The 27,312-nt window shown below is 35.9% G+C and overlaps 1 protein-coding gene across 17 annotated transcripts in view; it reads right to left on the bottom strand.

Annotated features, from left to right (window-relative positions):
* The window catches only part of LOC133632149 (calcium/calmodulin-dependent protein kinase type II subunit beta-like), a 231,670-nt gene that overhangs the window by 77,907 nt on the left and 126,451 nt on the right, over window positions 1–27,312 (bottom strand). For 13 of the 17 annotated variants that reach the window (XM_062024400.1, XM_062024399.1, XM_062024403.1 and 10 more), the window contains exons 8-12: window positions 25,720–25,803; window positions 25,505–25,599; window positions 18,942–19,064; window positions 18,785–18,868; window positions 8,774–8,816 (exon numbers count right to left, since the gene is read on the bottom strand). In XM_062024400.1, coding sequence (XP_061880384.1) covers window positions 8,774–8,816; window positions 18,785–18,868; window positions 18,942–19,064; window positions 25,505–25,599; window positions 25,720–25,803 — 429 coding nt within the window. Of the gene's footprint in view, window positions 1–1,530; window positions 1,606–8,773; window positions 8,817–18,784; window positions 18,869–18,941; window positions 19,065–25,504; window positions 25,600–25,719; window positions 25,804–27,312 lie in introns of all 17 variants that reach the window. The other 4 variants (XM_062024415.1, XM_062024398.1, XM_062024401.1 and 1 more) reach the window with 1 other exon arrangement.

The following is a 27,312-nucleotide window of genomic DNA, read 5'->3' as shown; positions in this document are numbered from 1 at the left end:
TTGGTCCACCATGCTTTTTTCTCCTACTTTGTAATAACTCAATGTAACCGTCACCCTTTCAAAAGCACCTGCACGGTACTTTAAGGTGACATATTTTGCCATTTCTTCACAGATTAAAAGTAGGCCTGCCGATATTATCGGCCGATAAATGCGTTAAAATGTAATATCAGAATTTATCGGTATCGTTTTTTTTTATTATCGGTATCGTTTTTTTATTTTTTTATTAAATCAACATAAAAAACACAAGATACACTTACAATTAGTGCACCAAGCCAAAAAACCTCCCTCCCCCCATTTACACTCATTCACACAAAAGGGTTGTTTCTTTCTGTTATTAATATTCTGCTTCCTACATTATATATCAATATATATCAATACAGTCTGCAAGGGATACAGTCCGTAAGCACACATGATTGTGCGTGCTGCTGCTCCACTAATAGTACTAACCTTTAACAGTTAATTTGACTCATTTTCATTAATTACTAGTTTCTATGTAACTGTTTTTATATCGTTGTACTTTCTTTTTTATTCAAGAAAATGTTTTTAATTTATTTATCTTATTTTATTTAATTTTTTTAAAAGTACCTGATCTTCACCATACATGGTTGTCCAAATTAGGCATAATAATGTGTTAAAAAACAACTTTTTTTTTTTTTTTTTTTTTACATAAATAAATACAATCATGTGTGCTTACGGACTGTATCCCTGCAGACTGTATTGATCTATATTGATATATAATGTATATATTGTGTTTTTTATGTTGATTTCATTTTTAAAAAAAATAAATAAATAAAATAAAATTTCTTGTGCGGCCCGGTAAAGCCGCGGCCCGGTGGTTGGGGACCACTGTTTTAAAGGCCCACGGCACATTCTAAAAATACTATTACAATAAACAAAAACATAACAAAAATGAAATAAAAAAGCTTAAAGGTTAAATTTAGAAAAAGTTGCAATGTTGACTAATAAAACAAAGCTGGTTTTTTTTTTTTTCAAACTGTCATTGCTCAAAACATAATATTGAATCAAAATCAATGTTATTATGAATTATTGTAGTATTTAGTATTTAGTAAGAAAAATATTTTTGGTGGAAGATTTTGCAAATTTGGTAAATAAATAACCCAAAAATGTATATTTTGTTGTTTTCTTACTGTACCGAAAATGAACCGAACCGTGACCTCTAAACCGAGGTACGTACCGAACCGCAATTTTTGTGTTTACCGTTACACCCCTAGCGATGACCCAACAAATTAGCATTTTTTTATGATTTTGGAGGTGATTTGAGGCGTCACTCGCTTTCTGAATTGGAATGGAACGTTCCCTCGGGTTCCCTGGGAAACACAACGAGTGGCCCAGCCTACGGCGAGACAGAAAGCCAGCTCTGGTAAGGCCGGTGAGGTCGGGAAGCATCAAGCCATCATGCTCTGAGGAGGGAAGGAGGAAGAAGATGAGTAGAAGAGAAGATAGAAAAGAGGGATGCGAGAGAGAGAGAGAGAGAGGCATCATGCCCCCAGAGTCCAGCTGCGATGCTACCTTGTTCCACCAACCCTGCGGTGGTGCCAGCGGCCGCAGCGGCAGAGGCTGCGGCGGTGGTCTGCCTGCTGCCCACTGTTGGCCGAGCACACGTGGGAGAGAGAGAGAGGGTTACATGGCATGGACGGACGGAGGGAGGGAGGGAGGGAGGGAGGGAGGGAGGGAGGGGCGTGGCGGAAGAAAGACGGAGCAACAGGAAGTGTAAAAAGGGCGCAGGATAAAGAGAGTGTGGAGGCACAGACGGAGAGGATGGGGAGGGTGTGTCCGCTCGCACAGCAGTGACAGGGTTTAAGTGAGACGCAGAAGACGTCCGTCAAACTCAGGGGTCATCAGAGGTCAAACTCAGGGGTCATCAGAGGACAAAGTCAGCAAGAGAGAAAGAGAGACGCAACTTTGAGCTCTTATCTCATTGGATTTAAAGGCCTACTGAAAGCCACTACTAGCGACCACGCAGTCTGATAGTTTATATATCAATGATGACATCTCAACATTGCAACACATGCCAATACGGCCGGGTTAACTTATAAAGCGACATTTTAAATTTCCCGGGGAACTTCCGGTTGAAAACGTCTATATATGATGACGTATGCGCGTGACGTCAGTCGTTGAAACGGAAGTATTCGGACACATTGTATCCCAATACATAGCTCTGTTTTCATCGCACAATTCCACAGTATTCTGGACATCTGTGTTGGTGAATCTTTTGCAATTTGTTTCATGAACAATGGAGACTGCAAAGAAGAAAACTCTAGGTGGGAAGCGGTGTATTAGTGGCTGGCTGCAGCAACACAACCAGGAGGACTTTGAGGTGGATAGCACACGCGCTATCCGACGCTAGCCGCCGACCGCGTCGATGATCGGGTGAAGTCCTTCGTCGCGCCGTCGATCGCTGGAACGCAGGTGAGCACGGGTGTTGATGAGCAGATGAGGGCTGGCTGGCGTAGGTGGAGCGCTAATGTTTTTATCATAGCTCTGACGAGGTCCCGTAGCTTAGTTAGCTTCAATGGCGTCGTTAGCAACAGCATTGCTAGGCTTCGACAGGTGGCACAGCATTAACCGTGTATTTACATGTCCAGAGTTTGGTTCGGTGTCTCCTGATAGTAGTATTGTTGATCTGCTGTCTATCCTTCCAGTCAGGGGCTTATTTCTTTTGTTTCTATCTGCATTTAAGCATGATGCTATCACGTTAGCTCCGTAGCTAAAGTGCTTCGCCGATGTATTGTCATGGAGATAAAAGTCACTGTGAATGTCCATTTCGCGTTCTCGACTCTCATTTTCAAGAGGATATAGTATCCGAGGTGGTTTGAAATACAAATCCGTGATCCACAATAGAAAAAGGAGAAAGTGTGGAATCCAATGAGCCAGCTTGTACCTAAGTTACGGTCAGAGCGAAAAAAATACGTCCTGCACTGCACTCTAGTCCTTCACTCTCACGTTCCTCATCCACAAATCTTTCATCCTGGCTCAAATTAATGGGGTAATCGCCGCTTTCTCGGTCCGAATCGCTCTCGCTGCTGGTGTAAACAATGGGGAAATGTGAGGAGCCTTTCAACCTGCGACGTCACGCTACTTCCGGTACAGGCAAGGCTTTTTTTTATCAGTACATATTTTCTATTGTTTCATTGGAAATAAAACAGCAAAGTCCATTTGGCTGTCATCTGTTTTAATTATGGGACACAATTGTGTCAAAATCAAGATTTTTTTTTTTCATGCTAGAAGTAAGAAATGATGACTTTAAAAAAGCAGTTTTCTACTTGTGAGTGTTGATGACACAGCTTTGCAACACTTGATATTCTAGTTTCAAGCATGTGTTACTCAATATAGCTCATCAAATCTCAGCAACAAGCTGTAATATCTTACTGAGATCATTTAGGAGCAAAACACTTAAAACAAGTAAAACACTCGAACATAAAATCTGCTTAGTGAGAAGAATGATCTTATCAGACAGAAAATAAGCAAATATCAGCCTTATTTGACATATTTCATCTTACTTAGATTGCACTTTTTGCAGTGTATGTACTTTGACATGGGTTACCTACGGATAGCAATGTTGAATTGTACTCTCCCTGTCGAATAAAAAAATAAAATATAAACCCTGTCTACACACAAAATGATCCAGAGTATGGCTTAAAGCAGGGGTCAGCAACCTTTTTGAAAGCAAGAGCTACTTCTTGGGTAGTGATTAATGCGAAGGGCTACCAGTTTGATACACACTTAAATAAATTGCCAGAAATAGCCAATTTGCTCAATTTACCTTTAACGCTATGTTATTATTAATAATTAATGACATTTACACTTAATTGAATGGTTTAAAAGAGGAGAAAACACGGGAAAAAAATGACAATTAAATTTTGAAACATAGTTTATCTTCAATTTCGACTCTTTAAAATTCAAAATTCAACCGAAAAAAAGAAGAGAAAAACTTAAAAAAAGAATTTATGGAACATCATTTGTAATTTTTCCTGATTAAGATAAATTTTAGAATTTTGATGACATGTTTTAAACAGGTTAAAATCCAATCTACACTTTGTTAGAATATATAAAAAATTGGACCAAGCTATATTTCTAACAAAGACAAATCATTATTTCTTCTAGATTTTCCAGAACAAAAATGTTAAAAGAAATTCAAAAGACTTTGAAATAAGATTTAAATTTGATTCTACAGATTTTCTAGATTTGCCAGAATAATTTTTTTAAATTTTAATCATAATAAGTTTGAAGAAATATTTCACAAATATTCTTCGTCGAAAAAACAGAAGCTAAAATTTAGAATTAAAGTAAAATGTATTTATTATTCTTTACAGTAAAAAAAATAAATGTACTTGAACATTGATTTAAATTGTCAGGAAAGAAGAGGAAGGAATTTAAAAGGTAAAAAGGTATATGTGTTTAAAAATCCTAAAATCATTTTTAAGGTTGTATTTTTTCTCCAAAATTGTCTTTCTAAAAGTTATAAAAAGCAAAGTAAAAAAATTAATGAATTTATTCAAACAAGTGAAGACCAAGTCTTTAAAATATTTTCTTGGATTTTCAAATTCTATTTGAGTTTTGTCTCTCTTAGAATTAAAAATGTAGAGCAAAGCGAGACCAGCTTGCTAGTAAATAAATAAAATTTAAAAAATAGAGGCAGCTCACTGGTAAGTGCTGCTATTTGAGCTATTTTTAGAACAGGCCAGCGGGCTACTCATCTGGTCCTTACGGGCTACCTGGTGCCCGCGGGCACCACGTTGGTGACCCCTGGCTTAAAAACACACAAAATATGCCAACATTATTTTATGAAATCACAAAGCAATATACCGCTTTGGCCAAGTGAGGATACAACAGCCAATTTATTAGGTACGCTTTGTGTAACGCCCGGAAGCAAACAACGTCAGCGCCGTGATTCAGTTTTGTATAACATACGTATGACTCATACGTATACCATTAAATAGAAAAACCTTGGCGAAAGTTCTTTTTCTCTCTTTCTGACTCGTTCACCTGATGACCTTACAATCATAAAGAGGGAGACGCTTTCTGAGAAACAGTGGGGGGGGGGGAGGGATTGAGAGTTGTCGTCCGTGTGTGTGTGTGTGTGTGTGCGTGTGTGTGTGGGGGTTTGTCTCACCATCCTTGTGTGGAGTGAGGTTGCAACTCTCTACTCCCATCTAGTGCTAGATATATTTTTTTTATCATTCTAGCTATAGTGGAAAGGGGGGCCCTCACAACCTATTAACCAAACGTGGGTCCACACAAAGTAGGCAAGACATGTAAGTGTGTGTGTGTGTGTGTGTGTGTGTGTGTGTGTGTGTGTGTGTGTGTGTGTGTGTGTGTGTGTGTGTGTGTGTGACAGTGTGACATAACAGCAGCAGCAGCAGCAGCAGCAGCATCGAGACACAAAAAGACACAAAGGCACAAGGGCAGAATACACAACTTTTCGAGCGTCGGTTCATCTTGCAAAACTGGCCCATTTATCGGTATTTGCCAGTCTCACTTTACTGACCACAAAAGTGAAAGCAAAACTGTGTGTTGTCGTAGTCCCAACAGAGATGGAGTTATCATGTATACCAGGCCTGGGCAATTATTTGGACTCGGGGGCCACATTTAGAGAAAAAAATGTGTCTGGGGGCCGGTATATCTATCTTTAGGAACACTAATACAAAACCTCACAATAATGTCTTGATTGAATGCTAAACATTTTATAACAGACCTCCTTAAAAAACGTAATGGAATTTTACATTTTTCTATGAAGGATAAAACACTGAATATTGACAAAATATGAACGTCACACCCCCTTTCGATCGACATATTTTTAGGGCCGCAACTAACGATTAATTTGATAATCGATTAATCTGTCGATTATTAATTCGATTAATCGATTAATAATCGGATAAAAGAGACAAACTACATTTCTATCCTTTCCAGTATTTTATTGGAAAAAAAACAGCATACTGGCACCATACTTATTTTGATTATTGTTTCTCAGCTGTTTGTACATGTTGCAGTTTATAAATAAAGGTTTATTTAAAAAAATAAAATAAAAAATATATATATTTAAAAGCCTCTGCGCATGCGCATAGCATAGATCCAACGAATCGATGACTAAATTAATCGGCAACTATTTTTATAATCGATTTTCATCGATTTAATCGATTAGTTGTTGCAGCCCTACATATTTTACAATCAAGTGAAACGCAACAAAACAGTGAAATATGAACAGAATAAACCCACCTACTATCTGATATATCTGATATTTGCTGAATTTCCCCCAGGGGTCAATAAAGTACTTTCTATTCTATTCTATATGTCACTAAGCTTTAGAACTTTGTTGTGAAAACCTCCTTCCGCGTCTGTGGAAACACTCCCCGCCCACACTACTTGGTGCCTCGTCTGAGCTGCTGTGACGTAGATGACCATAGTAACTAATTATTTGACCATAGTAACTAATTAGATTACCATAACAGTGCTTCCCATAAACTGCCAAGATACCTGTGGCGGTGGGGGCGTGGCTATGGGCGTGGTCACCATGACATCATCGAGTAATTTGCATAATTGACTACAATGATATGATTTCCTCTAAAAAGACTCAAAATATGTATACATACTAATTAATAATAACAGTTTTGTTTTAAACGTCCATCCATCCATCCATCCATTTTACAATATAACATACACGAGCTGCCGTTAGCCAAAAGTCACGATCACACACACTCAAGTTCTCCGCCAACTCACTCGCGCATGCGCGTTCCCCAAACCCTTAAAGACACAGTACACTAATGCAAATATCACAGATATTACAGTATTGTATTTAGCCGCTAAGACACAGATCGATCCCACCTACAACGTTCTTCTTTGCAGTCTCCATTGTCCATTAAACAAATTGCAAAAGATTCACCAACACAGATGTCCAGAATACTGTGGAATTTTGTCGAAGAAAACAAGAGGCTTTTCTATCGGGTCCGATGGGGTCCAACCACTTCCGTGGATTTTGTGACGTCACGCGCATAAATCATATCCAAAGGAGATTTTCAACCGGAAGTGTGGCGGGAATTTTAAAGTTGCACTTTATAAGTTAACCCGGCCGTATTGGCAGGGGTCACCAACCTTTTTGAAACCAAGAGCTACTTCTTGGGTAGTGATTAATGCGAAGGGCTACCAGTTTGATACACACTTCAATAAATTGCCAGGAATAGCCAATTTGCTCAATTTACCTTTAACGCTATGTTATTATTAATAATTAATGATATTTACACTTAATTGAACGGGTTAAAAGAGGAGAAAACACGAAAAAAAATGACAATTAAATTCTGAAACATAGTTTATCTTCAATTTCGACTCTTTAAAATTCAAAATTCAACCGAAAAAAAGAAGAGAAAAACTTAAAAAAAATAATTTATGGAACATCATTAGTAATTTTTCCTGATTAAGATTAATTTTAGAATTTTGATGACATGTTTTAAATAGGTTAAAATCCAATCTAAACTTTGTTAGAATATATAACAGATTGGACCAAGCTATATTTCTAACAAAGACAAATCATTATTTCTTCTAGATTTTCCAGAACAAAAATTTTAAAAGAAATTCAAAATACTTTGAAATAAGATTTAAATTTGATTCTACAGATTTTCTAGATTTGCCAGAATAATTTTTTTTAATTTTAATCATAATAAGTTTGAAGAAATAGTTCACAAATATTCTTCGTCGAAAAAACAGAAGCTAAAATGAAGAATTAAATTAAAATTTATTTATTATTCTTTACAATAAAAAAAATAAATGTACTTGAACATTGATTTAAATTGTCAGGAAAGAAGAGGAAGGAATTTAAAAGGTAAAAAGGTATATGTGTTTAAAAATCCTAAAATAATTTTTAACGTTGTCTTTTTTCTCTAAAATTGTCTTTCTGAAAGTCATAAGAAGCAAAGTAAAAAAATTAATGAATTTATTTAAACAAGTGAAGACCAAGTCTTTAAAATATTTTCTTGGATTTTCAAATTCTATTTGAGTTTTGTCTCTCTTAGAATTAAAAATGTCGGGCAAAGCGAGACCAGCTTGCTAGTAAATAAATACAATTTAAAAAATCGAGGCAGCTCACTGGTAAGTGCTGCTATTTGAGCTATTTTTAGAACAGGCCAGCGGGCTACTCATCTGGTCCTTACGGGCTACCTGGTGCCCGCGGGCACCACGTTGGTGACCCCTGCTTTACACAGTAAACTAGTTGAGAGTGAATCAAACACTTTACACAGTAAACTAGTTGAGAGTGAATTAAACAGCGTCTCTGCTGGTCCATTTTGCCAACTTCTCAACATAATTCCCTATAATCCATAACTAATCATTTAGGATGCCCACTCAGAGCAGGAGCCCTTAGGGCCATAACAACAAAAAAAGTATGCCTGGCATGTACATGTACATGTAGTGCCCCATCTTTCTTTGACATGCAATTCTATATGCTGGCCTTTGAACACATAACACACATATCAGCATTGGCTCACATGGAAACACATTAAACGGGTGTTGTGTGTGTATGTTTGTGCAGAAAGGGTTGCTAAAGACTGTTTCTGAGGGGGCACGTCACCATTTCGCCAGCATGTCCGATCAATAACGTGACAGGAAGCAAGCGATGATTGACAGCTCCTCCAAAAACGGTGACGTGACCCCATGAATGATGCGAGTCCTTTCTTAGTGTCACGAGCACATGCAGGCCGTGTGAGGGCGGGTGTGTGACTTTGCTCTGTGGGAGGATGTGAGCGTGGCGACTTAAGAGACTTACCGGAGAAATTCCGAGAGACCAGCATGGTAGTCAGGATGGCTCCCTGTGGAGGGGAAGGAAAAGACCAAAGGGTTAACTTTTATTTTGCGGTTTTAGAAAATGCAGCTACGGCATAGCAGACTTAGACTTAGACAAACTTTAATGATCCACTACGGAAATTGTTCCACACGGTAGCTCAGTTACAAATGATGGAAAAGATGGAAAGGACAATGCAGGTATAAAATAGACTAAAAGCAATATAAAATATAACATATATACGTAATATTTACATAGCATATGTACAGTATAGGACAGGGGTCACCAACGCGGTGCCCGCGGGCACCAGGTAGCCCGTAAGGACCAGATGAGTAGCCCGCTGGCCTGTTCTAAAAATAGCTCAAATAGCAGCACTTACCAGTGAGCTGCCTCTATTTTTTAAATTGTATTTATTTACTAGCAAGCTGGTCTCGCTTTGCTCGACATTTTTAATTCTAAGAGAGACAAAACTCAAATAGAATTTGAAAATCCAAGAAAATATTTTAAAGACTTGGTCTTCACTTGTTTAAATAAATTCATTAATTTTTTTACTTTGCTTCTTATAACTTTCAGAAAGACAATTATAGAGAAAAAATACAACCTTAAAAATGGTTTCAGGATTTTTAAACACATATACCTTTTTACCTTTTAAATTCCTTCCTCTTCTTTCCTGACAATTTAAATCAATGTTCAAGTAAATTTATTTTTTTTATTGTAAAGAATAATAAATACATTTTAATTTAATTCTTCATTTTAGCTTCTGTTTTTTTGATGAAGAATATTTGTGAAATATTTCTTCAAACTTATTATGATTAAAATTCAAAAAAATTATTCTGGCAAATCTAGAAAATCTGTAGAATCAAATTTAAATCTTATTTCAAAGTCTTTTGAATTTCTTTTAAAATTTTTGTTCTGGAAAATCTAGAAGAAATAATGATTTGTCTTTGTTAGAAATATAGCTTGGTCCAATTTGTTATATATTCTAACAAAGTGTAGATTGGATTTTAACCTATTTAAAACATGTCATCAAAATTCTAAAATTAATCTTAATCAGGAAAAATTACTAATGATGTTCCATAAATTATTTTTTAAATGTTTTCAAAAAGATTCGAATTAGCTAGTTTTTCTCTTCTTTTTCTCGGTTGAATTTTGAATTTTAAAGAGTCGAAATTGAAGATAAACTATGTTTCAAAATTTAATTGTCATTTTTTTTTCTTGTTTTCTCCTCTTTTAAACCGTTCAATTAAGTGTAAATATCATTAATTATTAATAATAACATAGAGTTAAAGGTAAATGGAGCAAATTGGCTATTTCTGGCAATTTATTTAAGTGTGTATCAAACTGGTAGTCCTTCGCATTAATCACTACCCAAGAAGTAGCTCTTGCTTTCAAAAAGGTTGCTGACCCCTGCATTAAACAATGTAACAAGGTTTTCCAAAATAAATCAACTCAAGTTATGGAAAAAAAATGCCAACATGGCACTGCCATATTTATTAAAAATCACATATACACAAGACAGGACAAAGAAGCAAGCAGGAGAGGGTAGGAAAAGTGTCCGCCTTCGATGAGAGCCAGAGAGGGGACGGGGGAAGTGATGCAAATAGAAATAAAATATGTCAAACTGTCACCTATTGCAGGTTCTTATTGATAATTAATTGAATTTATAAGATGAAGAAAATAAAGATTTAGAAAGAAAAACAAAACACGCTGGCTGAATCTCGACTACATTTACGTGCAAAATAAAATCATCTCATTTTATCAATGCCATTGTTGCTATAATTAATTATTGTGTCACTTAGGGGTCGCCAAAAAAACAATCCATTCCACTTCAACTTAAAGACAGGATAAGTCCATTCCAGACTGTTGATAATAAATAGGTTAGTGTTTTTTATACCTACTACTAGAGATGTCCGATAATGGCTTTTTTGCCGATATCCGATATTCCAATATTGTCCAATTCTTAATTACCAATTCCGATATCAAGCGATACCGATATATACAGTGGCGATACCGATATATACGGTGGTATATCAACACATTATTATGCCTAATTTTGTTGTGATGCCCCGCTGGATGCATTAAACAATGTAACAAGGTTTTCCAAAATAAATCAACTCAAGTTATGGAAAAAAAATGCCAACATGGCACTGCCATATTTATTATTGAAGTCACAAAGTGCATTATTTGTTTTAACATGCCTCAAAACAGCAGCTTGGAATTTTGGACATGCTCTATGTCGGGGGTCGGCAACCCGCGGCTCTTTAGCGCCGCCCTAGTGGCTCTCTGGAGCTTTTTCAAGAATGTATGAAAAATGGAAAAAGATGAGGGGAAAAAATATATATTTTTAGTTTTAATATGGTTTGTGTAGGAGGACAAACATGACACAAACCTCCCTAATTGTTATAAATCACACTGTTTATATTAAACATGCTTCACTGATTCCAGTATTTGGCGAGCGCCGTTTTGTCCTACTAATTTTGGCGGTCATTGAACTCACCGTAGTTTGTTTACATGTATAACTTTCTCCGACTTTCTAGGACGTGTTTTATTATGCCACTTCTTTTTCTGTCTCATTTTGTCCACCAAACTTTTAATGTTGTGCATGAATGCACAAAGGAGTTTTAGAGATCGATATTATCGGCCGATAAATGCGTTAAAATGTAATATCGGAAATTATCGGTATCATTTTAATTTTTTTTATTTTTTTTATTAAATCCACATAAAAAACACAAGATACACTTACAATTAGTGCACCAACCCAAAAAACTAATTCCCACAAAATGGTTGTTTCTTTCTGTTATTAATATTCTGCTTCCTACATTATATATCAATATATATCAATACAGTCTGCAAGGGATACAGTCCGTAAGCACACATGATTGTGCGTGCTGCTGCTCCACTAATAATACTAACCTTTAACAGTTAATTTTACAAATTTTCATTCATTACTAGTTTCTATGTAACTGTTTTTATATTGTTTTACTTTCTTTTTTATTCAAGAAAATGTTTTTAATGTATTTATCTTATTTTATTTGATTCATTTTTTTAAAAAGTACCTTATCTTCACCATACCTGGTTGTCCAAATTAGGCATAATAATGTGTTCATTCCACAACTGTATATATCGGTTGATATCGGTATCGGTAATTAAAGAGTTGGACGATATCGGCATATCGGATATCGGCAAAAAGCCATTATCGGACATCCCTAGTGAGTTTTGTTGATGTTATTGACTTGTGTGGCGTGCTAATCGGTGCTAACATGCTATTTAGGCTAGCTATATGTACATATTGCATCATTATGCCTCATTTGTAGCTATATTTGAGCTCATTTAGTTTCCTTTAAGTCCTCTTAATTCAATTTATATCTCATGACACACTATCTGTATGTAATATGGCTTAATTTTTTGCGGCTCCAGACCGATTTGTTTTTGTATTTTTGGTCCAATATGGCTCTTTCAACATTTTGGGTTGCCGACCTCTGCTCTAGGGGGTAGCGGGGGGTGTATATTGTAGCTTCCCGGAAGAGTTAGTGCTGCAAGGGGTTCTGGGTATTTGTTCTGTTGTGTTTATGTTGTGTTACGGTGCGGATGTTCTCCCCAAATGTGTTTGTCATTCTTGTTTGGTGTGGGTTCACAGTGTGGCGCATATTTCTAACAGTGTTGAAGTTGTTTATACGGCCACCCTCAGTGTGACCTGTATGGCTGTTGAACAAGTAAGCGATGCATTCGCCCAGACAACAATAAAATCGGGAGAAATTTGTGAGAATGGTTGCCCCGGGAGATTTTTGGGAGGGGCACTAAAATTCGGGGGTCTCCCAGGAAAAAGGGGGAGGGTTGGCAAGTATGACTGGGAGACGCAACTGCTCTGTACTTCTCCCTACGTCCGTGTACCACTCCGTACAGCGGCGTTTTAAAAAGTCATACATTTTACTTTTTGAAACCGATACCGATAATTTCCGATATTACATTTTAAAGCACTTATCGGCCGATATTATCGGACATCTCTAGTTCAAATGGTTAAAATCAGTCAAGAAAAAAACATATTTATGATGAATAAATACGGTAGTTGCTTTGAAAGCAGAAGTAAACAAACACCACCTTCCCATTGGTTGGGGAAACAAAGCTCGTCATCAATCAATCAGAGCATGAACAGCCATTTGGTTGCAGAGGGAATGTGGAAAGGTGAGTCACCAGTGTCGTCAAGTGGTCAGACCACACAAAGACACGCATCATGGCTTCCAAAGTCCAACATAAGTCTGATCAATGCTGTTATTTTATCCTTCTTGAGTCAACATTTGTTGCGTACACGGTGTGTCAATTGTAAATAGCAGAAGTCTGCCTGGCTTTGAAGGTAAATAACTAATAGATAACTACAGTACATGTATTTTTGTTGTTTGCTAAACTTGTACTGTACATTACATTGTACATTCTATAAGTTATAAGAATGGTTTATTACACATGCAAGTCATTTTTATACTAAAAAAAATTCAATCAACAGGCAGTAATTGGTATTTTGTGGTTTATTCTCCAAGATTAGAGGACAAACCTGAGACCAACCCAGCACCCAAGCGTCCCCTAGCCCGGTCCAGATCGGTCTAGCCCGGTCTCCCCTCAAACCCCCGGAAGTCCCGTGATCTTCCCTCTGTCCCCCGCCCCCACTCCCTTTGTTTAGACTACTCCGAGTTATCTCTACTATGACACATTCCAATCTAGAAGGCCGACACCTAACTATGAGACTCAAAAGAAGGAAGAATACCAGCTATTCTTTATATGACTATAGGAGTTTAGAAAGAAGTAACACTTAAATATGGATATGATTCTGATCTGCTTCCAACAAAATCTAAAAATTACCTAGTTGGATTTTAGGTTTTTGAGTGAGTTTAGACCAGGGGTCAGCAACCTTTTTGAAAGCAAGAGCTACTTCTTGGGTAGTGATTAATGCGAAGGGCTACCAGTTTGATACACACTTAAATAAATTGCCAGAAATAGCCAATTTGCTCAATTTACCTTTAGCTCTATGTTATTATTAATAATGAATGATATTTACACTTAATTGAACGGTTTAAAAGAGGAGAAAACACGAAACAAATGACAATTAAATTTTGAAACATAGTTTATCTTCAATTTCGACTCTTTAAAATTCAAAATTCTACCGAAAAAAAGGAGAGAAAAACTAGATAATTCGAATCTTTTTGAAAAAATTTTAAAAAAAAATTGATGGAACATCATTAGTAATTTTTCCTGATTAAGATTAATTTTAGAATTTTGATGACATCTTTTAAATAGGTTATAATCTAATCTACACTTTGTTAGAATATATAACAAATTGAACCAAGCTAAATTTCTAACAAAGACAAATCATTATTTCTTCTAGATTTTCCAGAACAAAAATTTCAATTTCAAAAGACTTTGAAATAAGATTCAAATTTGATTCTACAGATTTTCTAGATTTGCCAGAATAATTTTTTTGAATTTTAATCATAATAAGTTTGAAGAAATATTTCACAAATATTCTTCGTCCAAAAAACAGAAGCTAAAATGAAGAATTAAATTAAAATGTATTTATTATTCTTTACAATAAAAAAAATAAATTTACTTGAACATTGATTTAAATTGTCAGGAAAGAAGAGGAAGGAATTTAAAAGGTAAAAAGGTATATGTGTTTAAAAATCCTAAAATCATTTTTAAGGTTGTATTTTTTCTCTAAAATTGTCTTTCTGAAAGTTATAAGAAGCAAAGTAAAAAAATTAATGAACTTATTTAAACAAGTGAAGACCAAGTCTTTAAAATATTTTCTTGGATTTTCAAATTCTATTTGAGTTTTGTCTCTCTTAGAATTAAAAATGTCGAGCAAAGCGAGACCAGCTTGCTAGTAAATAAATAACATTTAAAAAATAGAGGCAGCTCACTGGTAAGTGCTGCTATTTGAGCTATTTTTAGAACAGGCCGGCGGGCTACTCATCTGGTCCTTACGGGTGACCTGGTGCCCGCGGGCACCGCGTTGGTGACCCCTGGGTTAGACTCAATGTGTAAATACTAAATACAAAACAAAAAAATAATGTGTTAAAAAAAAAAGAAACAAACCAGTTAATTACATATAGAGTTAAACATAACATTATTTTAAAATGCTTAAAACCACCGTGGACGTTTAAAGATGAATGTACAAACATTTAAGATATTACACTGATTAATATTTTCATTGTCAAAATGTTAATAAAAAGGACCGCAGCTCATTCAGACAAACAAATGAAAACAAAGCCTGGAGCATGTGTGAGGAGGAGTAATTAAGTGTGAAATGAAAAAAAATGTGTGGGCAGAAGGGAAATATACCAAGAGATGAGATGAGCTCATTTTGAAACTTTGTCCTCCACAGAACTCCACTAGTGCAGTTACACAAGAAATGATAGACTTATGAACAATAATAAGCACGTGAATAACTCTCAAGTGTATCACGTGTCTACAAAACACTCCAAAACATGTTTTTCCCAAATCAAATAATGAACATTCGTCCCTTGTTTATCGCATCTAATTGGTTCTGGACTTGACTACAGTAAATTCGTTTTCACTAAGTAGGATTATTTTTCATAAAACAACAATTTTTATAGCTAAAGCATTAAAAAACTGTTTAAAAAAACCTTCTAAATACAATTAGAACCCAACAAACAAAATAACACTCACATAGTCACCTTTACACTTCTTTTACCCATACTATTTGCCTGTAGTATATATATATATATATATATATATATATATATATATATATATATATATATATATATATATATATATATATATGTATATATATATACATAGTTATATATATATATATTAGGGATGTCCGATAATGGCTTTTTGCCGATATCCGATATGCCGATATTGTCCAACTCTTTAATTACTGATACCGATATCAACCGATACCGATATCAACCGATATATACAGTCGTGGAATTAACACATTATTATGCCTAATTTGGACAACCAGGTATGGTGAAGATAAGGTACTTTTTAAAAAAATGAATCAAATAAAAAAGGATGAATAAATTAAAAACATTTTCTTGAATAAAAAAGAAAGTACAACAATATAAAAACAGTTACATAGAAACTACTAATGAATGAAAATTAGTAAAATTAACTGTTAAAGGTTAGTACTATTAGTGGAGCAGCAGCACGCACAATCATGTGTGCTTACGGACTGTATCCCTTGCAGACTGTATTGATATATATTGATATATAATGTAGGAAGCAGAATATTAATAACAGAAAGAAACAACCCTTTTGTGTGAATGAGTGTAAATGGGGGAGGGAGGTTTTTTGGGTTGGTGCACTAATTGTAAGTGTATCTTGTGTTTTTTATGTGGATTTAATAAAAAAAAATTTAAAAAACGATACCGATAATAAAAAAACCGATACCGATAATTTCCGATATTACATTTTAACGCATATATCGGCCATATATCTCTAATATATATTATATATATATATATATATAATATATATATATATATATATTAGGGATGTCCTAAAATGTAATATCGGAAATTATCGGTATCGGTTTTTTTATTATCTGTATCAGTTTTTTTAAAGTTTTTTTTTTTTTATTAAATCAACATAAAAAACACAAGATACACTTACAATTAGTGCACCAACCCAAAAAACCTCCCTCCCCCATTTACACTCATTCACACAAAAGGGTTGTTTCTTTCTGTTATTAATATTCTGCTTCCTACATTATATATCAATATATATCAATACAGTCTGCAAGGGATACAGTCCGTAAGCACACATGATTGTGCGTGCTGCTGCTCCACTAATAGTACTAACCTTTAACAGTTAATTTGACAAATTTCCATTCATTACTAGTTTCTATGTAACTGTTTTTATATTGTTTTACTTTCTTTTTTATTCAAGAAAATGTTTTTAATTTAGTTATCTTATTTTTAAAAAGTACCTTATCTTCACCATACCTGGTTGTCCAAATTAGGCATAATAATGTGTTAATTCCACGACTGCATATATCGGTTGATATCGGTATCGGTTGATATCGGTATTGGTAATTAAAGAGTTGGACAATATCGGAATATCGGATATCGGCAAAAAGCCATTATTGGACATCCCTAATATATATATATATATATATATATATATATATATATATATATATATATATATATATAACTATGTATATATATATATATGTATATATATATATATATAGTTATATATATATACATACATACACACATCAATAAATGATCTATCATAATATTATACACATATACTTGTACAGCACTTTTCTACCTTTAATGTACTCAAAGCGCTTTGACACTATTTCCACATTCACACAGTAATAGCAGCAGGAGGTGTCTTGCTCAACGGAAGTGACTATGGCGGAAACCGGGGATCGAACAAGGAACCCTGAGGTTGCTGGCTGGCACGGCCGCTCTACCAACTAAGCCACGCCGGACATCTTAGCTCAGTTTTATAGGCGGCAAAGCAAGTTATATTATATTAATATAACAAATTAATACTTTTTGAACATGCTGAGAGCTAATAAAAAACTTTGTATACATCCGTGCTTTGGTCTGAACTCCAAGGTGTTCGACTTTTTTTATTTTTTTTATATTGCATTTATTTTATGAATTTTTTTCGATTGTTTTGCGTACTTATACAGTATATATTGTCCATGCGGTCCTTGCTTGGCATTGTTCTTTTTTTTTTTGAAGAAATACACAATCATTCCAGTTCATTTTTGTCATATATTAAAAAAGGGGTAACGAGAAAAAAAATACATAAACAATGCACAATTATAATACAGATCAATCCTGGATACAACTTATTAAATATGTGCAGTTTATCTCAAAATGTTCCATTTTTATCACTTGGGTCAGGGCTGATTTTATATTGGGGGCTCAGTCTTTTTCTAAGTGTTTGTTGTCTGTTTAATTGCAGTGATTGGAGATATGTTGAATAAATAGTTGTTTTATATTTATGCCAAGTAGGGGTGTGGGAAAAAATCGATTCGAATTCGAATCGCGATTCTGACGTTGTGCGATTCAGAATCAATTCTCTTTTTTTTTTATTTAATTTTTTTTTTTTTTTTTTTTTTATTTTATTATTTTTTTTTTTTAAATTAATCAATCCAACAAAACAATACACAGCAATACCATAACAATGCAATCCAATTCCAAAACCAAACCCGACCCAGCAACACAGAGCAATTGAGAGGAGACACAAACGCGACACAGAGCAAAGCAAAAGTAGTGAAACAAAAATGAATATTATCAACAACAGTATCAATATTAGTTACAATTTCAACATAGCAGTGATTAAAAATCCCTCATTGACATTATCATTAGACATTTAGTTTATGAGATGCGATGCAAGTGTAAGCCACTGTGACACTATTGTTAATTTTTTGTATTTTTTTTTTAAATTAATGTTTGTAATGATAATATCAACGAGGGATTTTTAATCACTACTATGTTGAAATTGTTACTAATATTGATACTGTTGTTGATAATATTCATTTTTGTCTCACTACTTTTAGATTGTTCTGTGTCATGTTTGTGTGTCCTCAATTGCTCTGTTTATTGCTATTCTGAATGTTGCTGGGTCGGGTTTTGTTTTGAAATTGTATTGCATTATTATGGTATTGTTGTGTATTGTTTTCATTTTTAAAAAAAATAAAAAAAATTAAAAAAAATAAAAAAAAATCGTTTTTGAATCGAGAATCGTGTTGAATTGAAAAAAAAAAATCGATTCTGAATCGAATCGTGACCCCAAGAATCGATTTTGAATCGAATCGTGGGACACCCAAAGATTCCCAGCCCTAATGCCAAGTATATTTTCTGTTTGCACAAAATAAACAATGATTTCATCACTTTTTTTTTTACCTCTTCTTTCAATTTTTTGCTTCATCTCCAAAATCTTGTGAGGCTTTCCAGTGTATTAGACATCATATAAATAAAATAATCTTTCCAGAAAAAAATAACCTACTTTCAGTTTCCTCCTGGCGTTGAACTTCTTCAGGCACTCCACGGTCTCCTGTCTGTGCATCATGGACGCCACTGTGGACCGTTGCTGCATGAGAAGAGCAGAATAATAAATACGCAGTCGATGAGTCGATGGGGAGGTTAGATTGTGGGCCACTTACGCAGACCCACGGGTGCTTGAGGGCCTCCTGGGCGGTGATCCTCTTGGCCGGGTTGATGGTCAGCATCTGGTTGATCAGGTTTTTGGCCTCTGGGGTCACCGTGTCCCACTCAGGAGAAGGGAACTGAAGGGCAAGTACAGGTCATAAAGTGAAAAATATGCAGCTACTTATCAGAGAAATGCATTACTAGGACTCATTTTTTATTTTTTTTAAGCATGGTAGTGGAGGAAATGCTGTCAGGTAAAAAACTGTTAAAGGGGAACTGCACTATTTTTGGAATTTTGCTTATCATCCCTTATGTGAGACAAGCACACACACACACATATATATATATATATATATATATATATATATATATATATATATATATATATATATATATATATATATATATATATATATATATATATATATATTAGGGATGTCCGATAATGGCTTTTTGCCGATATCCGATATTGTCCAACTCTTTAATTACCGATACCGATATCAACCGATATATGCAGTCGTGGAATTAACACATTATTATGCCTAATTTGGACAACCAGGTATGTTGAAGATAAGGTACTTTTTAAAAAAATTTGTAAAATAAGATAAATAAATTAAAAACATTTTCTCGAATAAAAAAGAAAGTACAACAATATAAAAACAGTTACATAGAAACTAGTAATGAATGAAAATTTGTAAAATTAACTGTTAAAGGTTAGTACTATTAGTGGAGCAGCAGCACGCACAATCATGTGTGCTTACGGACTGTATCCCTTGCAGACTGTATTGATATATATTGATATATAATGTAGGAAGCAGAATATTAATAACAGAAAGAAACAACCCTTTTGTGTGAATGAGTGTAAATGGGGGAGGGAGGTTTTTTGGGTTGGTGCACTAATTGTAAGTGTATCTTGTGTTTTTTATGTGGATTTAATTAAAAAAAAAAAAAAAAAACGATACTGAAAAAAAAAAAAACGATACCGATAATTTCCGATATTACATTTTAACGCATATATCGGCCGATAATATCGGCAGGCCGATATTATCGGACATCCCTAATTATATATATATATATATGTGTGTGTGTGTTTCATGCCACTCCTTCTTTGTCTCATTTTGTCCACCAAATGTTTTATGCTGTGCGTGAATGCGCAAAGGTGAGCTTTGTTGATTTTTTTTGACTTTGCGTGGAGTGCTAATCAGGCATATTTGGTCAATACATGACTGCAAGTTAATCCATGCTATTTATGCTAGCTGTATGTACATATTGCATCATTGTGCCTCGTTTGTAGGTATATTTGAGCTCATTTAATTTCCTTTACGTATGTCCTCTGTGTATTTAATTTATATTTGCATGTCTCATGAGACATTATCTGTATGTAATATTGGCTGCATGTTAGATAGTTGTTTGTGTGCCATGTTGTTCCAGACCACAGCAAACGTTACCCAGCTTGCCAAAGATTGTAATAAAATCCATTAGAACAGGGGTGTCCAAAGTGCGACCCGGGGGCCATTTGCGGCCCGCGGCTAATTGTTTACCGGCCCGCCACACATTCTGCAAAAATTGCAAAAATTAAAAAAAAGTGGAATGAGGTGAAATCTAACAAGAAAAAGTTGCAATGTTGACACAAAGCTGCCATGCAGGCTGTTTTTTTTCTTTTGTCTTTATTTTTCTTTTTTTTGCCATTGCTAAAAAAAAAAAAAGACAAAAAATCTATGTTATAATGAATTATTACTTAAAAAATATCCCTTTAAAATGTTTTATGTGGAAAAAATATTGCATATACTGTGTGGTTGCCATATAAAAACATCAAAGTTTTATTTGACAAAAGAGCATAAAACTAGGGATGCCGATGCCGATAAATGCGTTAAAATGTAATATCAGAAATTATCGGTATCTGTTTTTTATTATCTGTATCTGGGTTTTTTTGTTGTTGTTTTTTTTTTAATTAAATCAACATAAAAAACACAAGATACACTTACAATTAGTGCACCAACCCAAAAAACCTCCCTCCGCCCATTTCTTTCTGTTATCAATATTCTGGTTCCTACATTATATATCAATATATATCAATACAGTCTGCAGGGATACAGTTATTAATATTAACAATATATCAATATATATCAATACAGTCTGCAAGGGATACAGTCCGTAAGCACACATGATTGTGCGTGCTGCTGCTCCACTAATAGTACTAACCTTTAACACTTAATTTGACTCATTTTCATTAATTACTAGTTTCTATGTAACTGTTTTTATATTGTTTTACTTTCTTTTTTATTCAAGAGAATGTTTTTAATTTAGTTATCTTATTTTATTATTATTTTTAAAAAGTACCTTATCTTCACCATACATGGTTGTCCAAATTAGGCATAATAATGTGTTGATTCCACGACTGCATATATCGGTATCGGTTGATATCGGTATCGGTAATTAAAGAGTTGGACAATATCGGATATCGGCAAAAAGCCATTATCGGACATCCCTACATAAAACAAACAAAATAATAGTTCAAACGTAAAATGGACAGATATATCTGAAGTTGATCTCGTAATTTAAGTGTTAAAAGTAAAAAAAAAACTAATAAAAATGTATCACTTTATGAGTGGGGGACCTTTTGGATGCCAAATATATTTAGTAGGATTTTATTGAACTTTTCACTGTGATTACTCAAAAATATTAAAGACTTAAAATCAATGGTGTCCTGCATGATTGATCTTTTAGGGCTCAAATTACTCAATACTGCTTATTTCAGTTTTACTATAAAAAACAAAGTTGTCTTTGACAGAAAACCTTTTTTTTTTTTTTTTTTTTACTTTATATCAACCTTTGAGATTGATTGAGACTTTTATTAGTACGTTGCACAGTGAAGTACATATTCCGTACAATTGACCACTAAATGGTAACACCCGAATAAGTTTTTCAACTTGTTTAAGTCGGGGTCCACTTAAATTGATTCATGATACAGATATATACTATCATATATACTATCATCATAATACAGTCATCACACAAGATAATCACATTGAATTATTTACATTATTTACAATCAGGGGTGTGGAGGGGTTGGGGGGGTAGGATATGGACATCAAGTAGTGGACATATAGAGAGAGACAGAGAAAGAGAGAGAGAGAGAGAGAGAGAGAGAGAGAGAGAGAGAGAGAGAGAGAGAGAGAGAGAGAGAGAGAGAGAGAGAGAGATGAGAAGGCATAAAAAAAAGTATCTGCATTTGATTGTTTACATTTGATTATTAGCAATCCGGGGAGGGTGTTAGTTTAGGGTTGTAGCTGCCTGGAGGTGAACTTTTATTGCGGTTTTGAAGGAGGATAGAGATGCCCTTTCTTTTATACCTGTTGGGAGCGCATTCCACATTGATGTGGCATAGAAAGAGAATGAGTTAAGACCTTTGTTAGTTGGGAATCTGGGTTTAACGTGGTTAGTGGAGCTCCCCCTGGTGTTGTGGTTATGGCGGTCATTTACGTTAAGGAAGTAGTTTGACATGTACTTCGGTATCAGGGAGGTGTAGCGGATTTTATAGACCAGGCTCAGTGCAAGTTGTTTAACTCTGTCCTCCACCTTGAGCCAGCCCACTTTAGAGAAGTGGGTAGAACATGCTAATATAGACACTTACATCATGTGTTGCCTTCATTATAAGATGGATTTGTTTTTTGTATTTTTGGTCGAATATGGCTTTTTCAATATTTTGGGTTGCTGACCCCTGATCTACAGTTAACTTTCACCTGCTCAGAGGCAATGCAGCAGCTCACAGGCTCAATATGTCTACATAGCAGCGGCAAAAATTGTTTGTCTGCGTTAGCGCTGATAATAACAATATCGCTAACAGTTGGTTAATATTCAGGTCACGAGACGTAAATTAACTGTTGGCGGTTTAATGAGAGGGATTTATGGCTGCATTGTTAGCCACCTCGTACATGCCAATTTTTTTTACTTAGAATGCATAAAATAATGTGTGCTCTTGTCTTACATCGGGATTGTGAATTATAGGAAAAATTCCAAAAAAAAAGTGCAGTTTTCCTTTAAGGCTGTCAATTGGTTTCAGGTTAGGAGGTTAAGTCGGCATCCAGAGTCTCAGACTCCTTGGCATGCAAGTTAAAAGTGACCTGAGGGGGGGAAGCTTCCACCCCCTAAAATATGAATGAGATGACAGAGTTACGCAACAGCTGCCAAAAAAAGAAACAGCAGCACAGCTGTTGAGATGGGAAGGGAGAGGGAACGAGGCGAGAGGAAGTAAGAGAAAATAAGAGGACAGGAGAGAGGAGGGAAGAGAGAGGCAACAAGAAAAGAGGAATAATGTTGAAAAAGCAGGGAAAAAAACAAGTGAAAAGGAGGAAATGAATAAGAAGAAGCAGGTGTGAGGAAACAAGGAAGACACTTAAAAAAGAAAGCCAAGAGAGAAGAAGAGGAGGACAGAAGGACTGCTCAGAAAACGAGGAAAAGGAAAATAAGGATGTAAGAGAGGAGGAAAACTTGCTTGATTAAATGAGAAAAAGAGAGAGAAAGAGACAAAACTACTGTAGTGAACAAATAAGAAGCAAAATCAAGCAATGGAGAGGAAACGGGGAAATGAACGAAAAGGAAGCAAGAAGACAGGAAACAAGGAAATGGAGAGGGAACAAGGAAAAGAACAAAGAGGATGCAAGATGAGAGGACAGAAAGACGACACAAGGAATGAATGAAAAAGGAGCACAAGGATAGGGATGATGTTCGAAACCGGTTCTCCCGGTTGTTCGATAAGAAAAGAACCGATTCCATGGACTCGAATCCCTTTTTGAGAACCGGTTCCCGTTATCGAGGCCACTATAGTAAAGAAAAAGAGTTGGTTCTTTATTCGAATCCCGTCCCACAGGAAATGCCCTGTGGGACATCACAGGAAATGACGTAGCTCAGTCATTAGGCGACAGATAAGGAAAGCGGCAAAAAATAATGGACCGGAAAAGAACGCCTCAAGGCACGTGTTCATTTTACAAAAAAATACGACGAGGAAACGGCAATGTGCAATTATTGCCAGGCTTCGCTCTCATGTGAGGGGAGCAGTACAACAAACATGTTGAAACATGTTCAGGCCGCACATATCCTGAACGTTTGAGAACCGTGGCGTGTCTTCGACACGTGGAGAAGCAGCGACAGAGATGACGAAGCACGCCCCTCTTCCTCTGCTTCAACCTGCAGCCCCAGTTCCGGTGATAGTGTCGGTGAGTAACTAACGTTAACTGTTGCCGGTTAATTTCCATATCTGCTCACTTGTAGCCTTTAGGCTAAAATAAGGTTACCTCTAGGGATGTCCGATAATGGCTTTTTGCCGATATCCGATATGCCGATATTGTCCAACTCTTTAATTACCGATACCGATATCAACCGATACCGATATCAACCGATATATACAGTCGTGGAATTAACACATTATTATGCCTAATTTGGACAACCAGTTATGGTGAAGATAAGGTACTTTTTAAAAAAATGAATCAAATAAAATAAGATAAATAAATTAAAAACATTCTCTTGAATAAAAAAGAAAGTAAAACAATATAAAAACAGTTACATAGAAACTATTAATAATGAAAATTTGTAAAATTAACTGTTAAAGGTTAGTATTATTAGTGGAGCAGCAGCACGCACAATCATGTGTGCTTACGGACTGTATCCCTTGCAGACTGTATTGATATATATTGATATATAATGTAGGAAGCAGAATATTAATAACAGAAAGAAACAACCCTTTTGTGTGAATGAGTGTAAATGGGGGAGGGAGGTTTTTTGGGTTGGTGCACTAATTGTAAGTGTATCTTGTGTTTTTTATGTGGATTTAATAAAAAATAAATAAATAAAAAATAAAAAAAACAAAAAAAAACGATACTGATAATAAAAAAAACGATACCGATAATTTCCGATATTACATTTTAACGCATTTATCGGCCGATAATATCGGCAGACCGATATTATCGGACATCTCTAGTTACCTCTTATGTCAACCAGGGCTGCAGAATTGTTGATTGATGACTGTGGCGTTCTTAGTGTCATAGTGTGTGTAGTTAGTATGTTCCAATAGCAGCAGAAGTGCACTTTTTGGAGAGCTGAATTATTTTCAGTTTTTTTGCCCAAGGGACTGATTTTATTTAACACTATATTATTATTTATACACCTATAGTGATCACAGAGACAGGTTGTTTTTGTGTCACTGTGTATATTAGTTTTTGTGAAAAATCCCACTTAATATACTTTGGGTAACAGTCAATATTTATTTTTTTAATTTTATTTTATTAAGGGGGGTAACAACAGTCAATATTTTTATTTACTTATTTTATTACATTTTTTTCTTATAAAATAAAAGTGAGCTTTTGTTAAACCAAATATTGTGTGTTTTTTTTCCATATGCAACAACCTATCTGGATTCGATAAGAGAATCGATAAGGAATCGGTTCGATAATGGGCTCGGACTCGATAATTTCTTATCAAACATCATCCCTACAAAAGGACAGGAAGCTATAAAGAGTCAACAAGGAAGCGAGAGGAAAGAAGAGAAAAGGAAATAGCGGAGACGAGGCGAGGGTCTCACGTCGTAAGCCCCGGCCTTGATCTGCTGGTAGAGCTTGTGCTGGTCCTCGTCCCAGAAAGGAGGGTAACCCACCAGCAGGATGTAGAGGATCACCCCTGTGACACACACACACTCAGGTAAACCATTACATCACACACTGTGTGTTGTCTCCCAGCGAGGGCCGTGCTGCGTTCAAGTCAAGTACGTAAAGCCCAGCGTCGGTGGGACCAGCTCACCACAGGCCCAGATGTCCACGGGTTTGCCATATGACTCCTTTCTCAGGACCTCCGGGGACAGGTACCCGGGTGTGCCTGCAAAGCCTGCGTGCAAAAAAACACAAACAATGCGGAGAGTCATGTAAACAACGTTTTTGAAAGAGTAGAAAACAAGGAAAAGAGGAACAGAGAAAGAACGACGAGGAAGCAGGAGGTGAGAGGGAGTTGGAGGAAATGGAAGAATAGAGTGGAGGAAGCTAAAAATGAGATGAAGCAAAGAGGAACGAGAAGCTATGGAGAGGAACAAGGAAACAAATGAAGAGGGTGCAAGACAGGAAATGAAAGAGAATAGAAAATGGTGGGGAAGTGAAGAAATGAACGAAAAAGATGCAAAAGGTAGGAAACGAGAAAGTGACTGAAGAGGAAGTTGGAGAGGGGAAACAAGGAAATGATTGGAAAATAGAGAATGAATAAATGAAGCGAGTAAACAAGAAAGAGGAAATGAGGAAAAGAATGATGAGGTAGAAAGAAGAAACAAGGAAACAAACGAGGAAGTAACCCGGCGAGAGAAAACAACCAACCAGGAGTGTCAGAATAATTGTGTCTAAGTTGTCACAAAACTTTGTGTCACATCGAGCTCAGAGAGGACAAAAGCTGTCTTTGATCCTACCAAGCAAAAGGCTTGTAAAACTCCACTGTGTAGGATGGGGAGTGACATGAGGGTGTCGGTTTCTTTCATGTATCGGTAATCCACAGGAAGATTTTGTCTTGACCCGAGATCAACAAAGCGGAGAGGAGGCGACCTTTTCTTTGAACTGTTTTGTGACCGAATGCAACGGCTGTTTACGACCTTTTCTTTGAACTGTTTTGTAACCAAAGGCGATGGCTGTTTACGACCCTCGTCCCATTAGAAACAGCTGTTGTTAAAGTGAAAGGTAAAAGTTAAAGTACCAATGATTGTCACACGCGCACTAGGTGTGGTGAAATTTGTCCTCTGCATTTGACCCATCCCCCTTGATCACCCCCTGGGAGGTGAGGGGAGCAGTGGGCAGCAGCGTAGCCGCGCCCGGGAATCATTTTTGGTGATTTAACCCCCAATTCCAACCCTTGATGCTGAGTGCCAAGCAGGGAGGTAATGGGTCCCATTTTTATAGTCTTTGGTATGACCCGGCCGGGGTTTGAACTCACAACCTACCGATCTCAGGGCGGACACTCTAACCACAAGGCCACTGAGTTGCCACGTAATCGGGGAAAGTCCAAATAAAAGGGAAACGTACAATCTTCCGTCAGAGCGTGGGACGACACTGTGCAAGGGTACAGTGTCTACGCGTTTCTCCTCGATTGAGCCAAATTGAATTCTGTCTCCGTTTAACTCCTTGCTTCTTGTCTTGTTTAATAGACGTCATCAGTGTTTGAACCTGACAAGGAGGGCGCAAGGGGACAGGAAGCAAAGGAATGAAGGAAGAAAAAAAGGCTAGACTACTGCAACGCACTTCTTGTCGGGATCCCCAGCAAGAACATCCAGAAGCTGCAGAAGCTGCAATATATTTACAGAATAGTGCTGCTAGGATCCTGCTGAGAGTGTGGAAATATGACCATATCACACCAATTCTC

The sequence above is a fragment of the Entelurus aequoreus genome, linkage group LG17 (genome assembly GCF_033978785.1).
Source record: "Entelurus aequoreus isolate RoL-2023_Sb linkage group LG17, RoL_Eaeq_v1.1, whole genome shotgun sequence".
NCBI classification, from domain to species: Eukaryota; Metazoa; Chordata; class Actinopteri; order Syngnathiformes; family Syngnathidae; genus Entelurus; species Entelurus aequoreus.
This window is presented reverse-complemented; position numbering and strand designations above follow the sequence as displayed.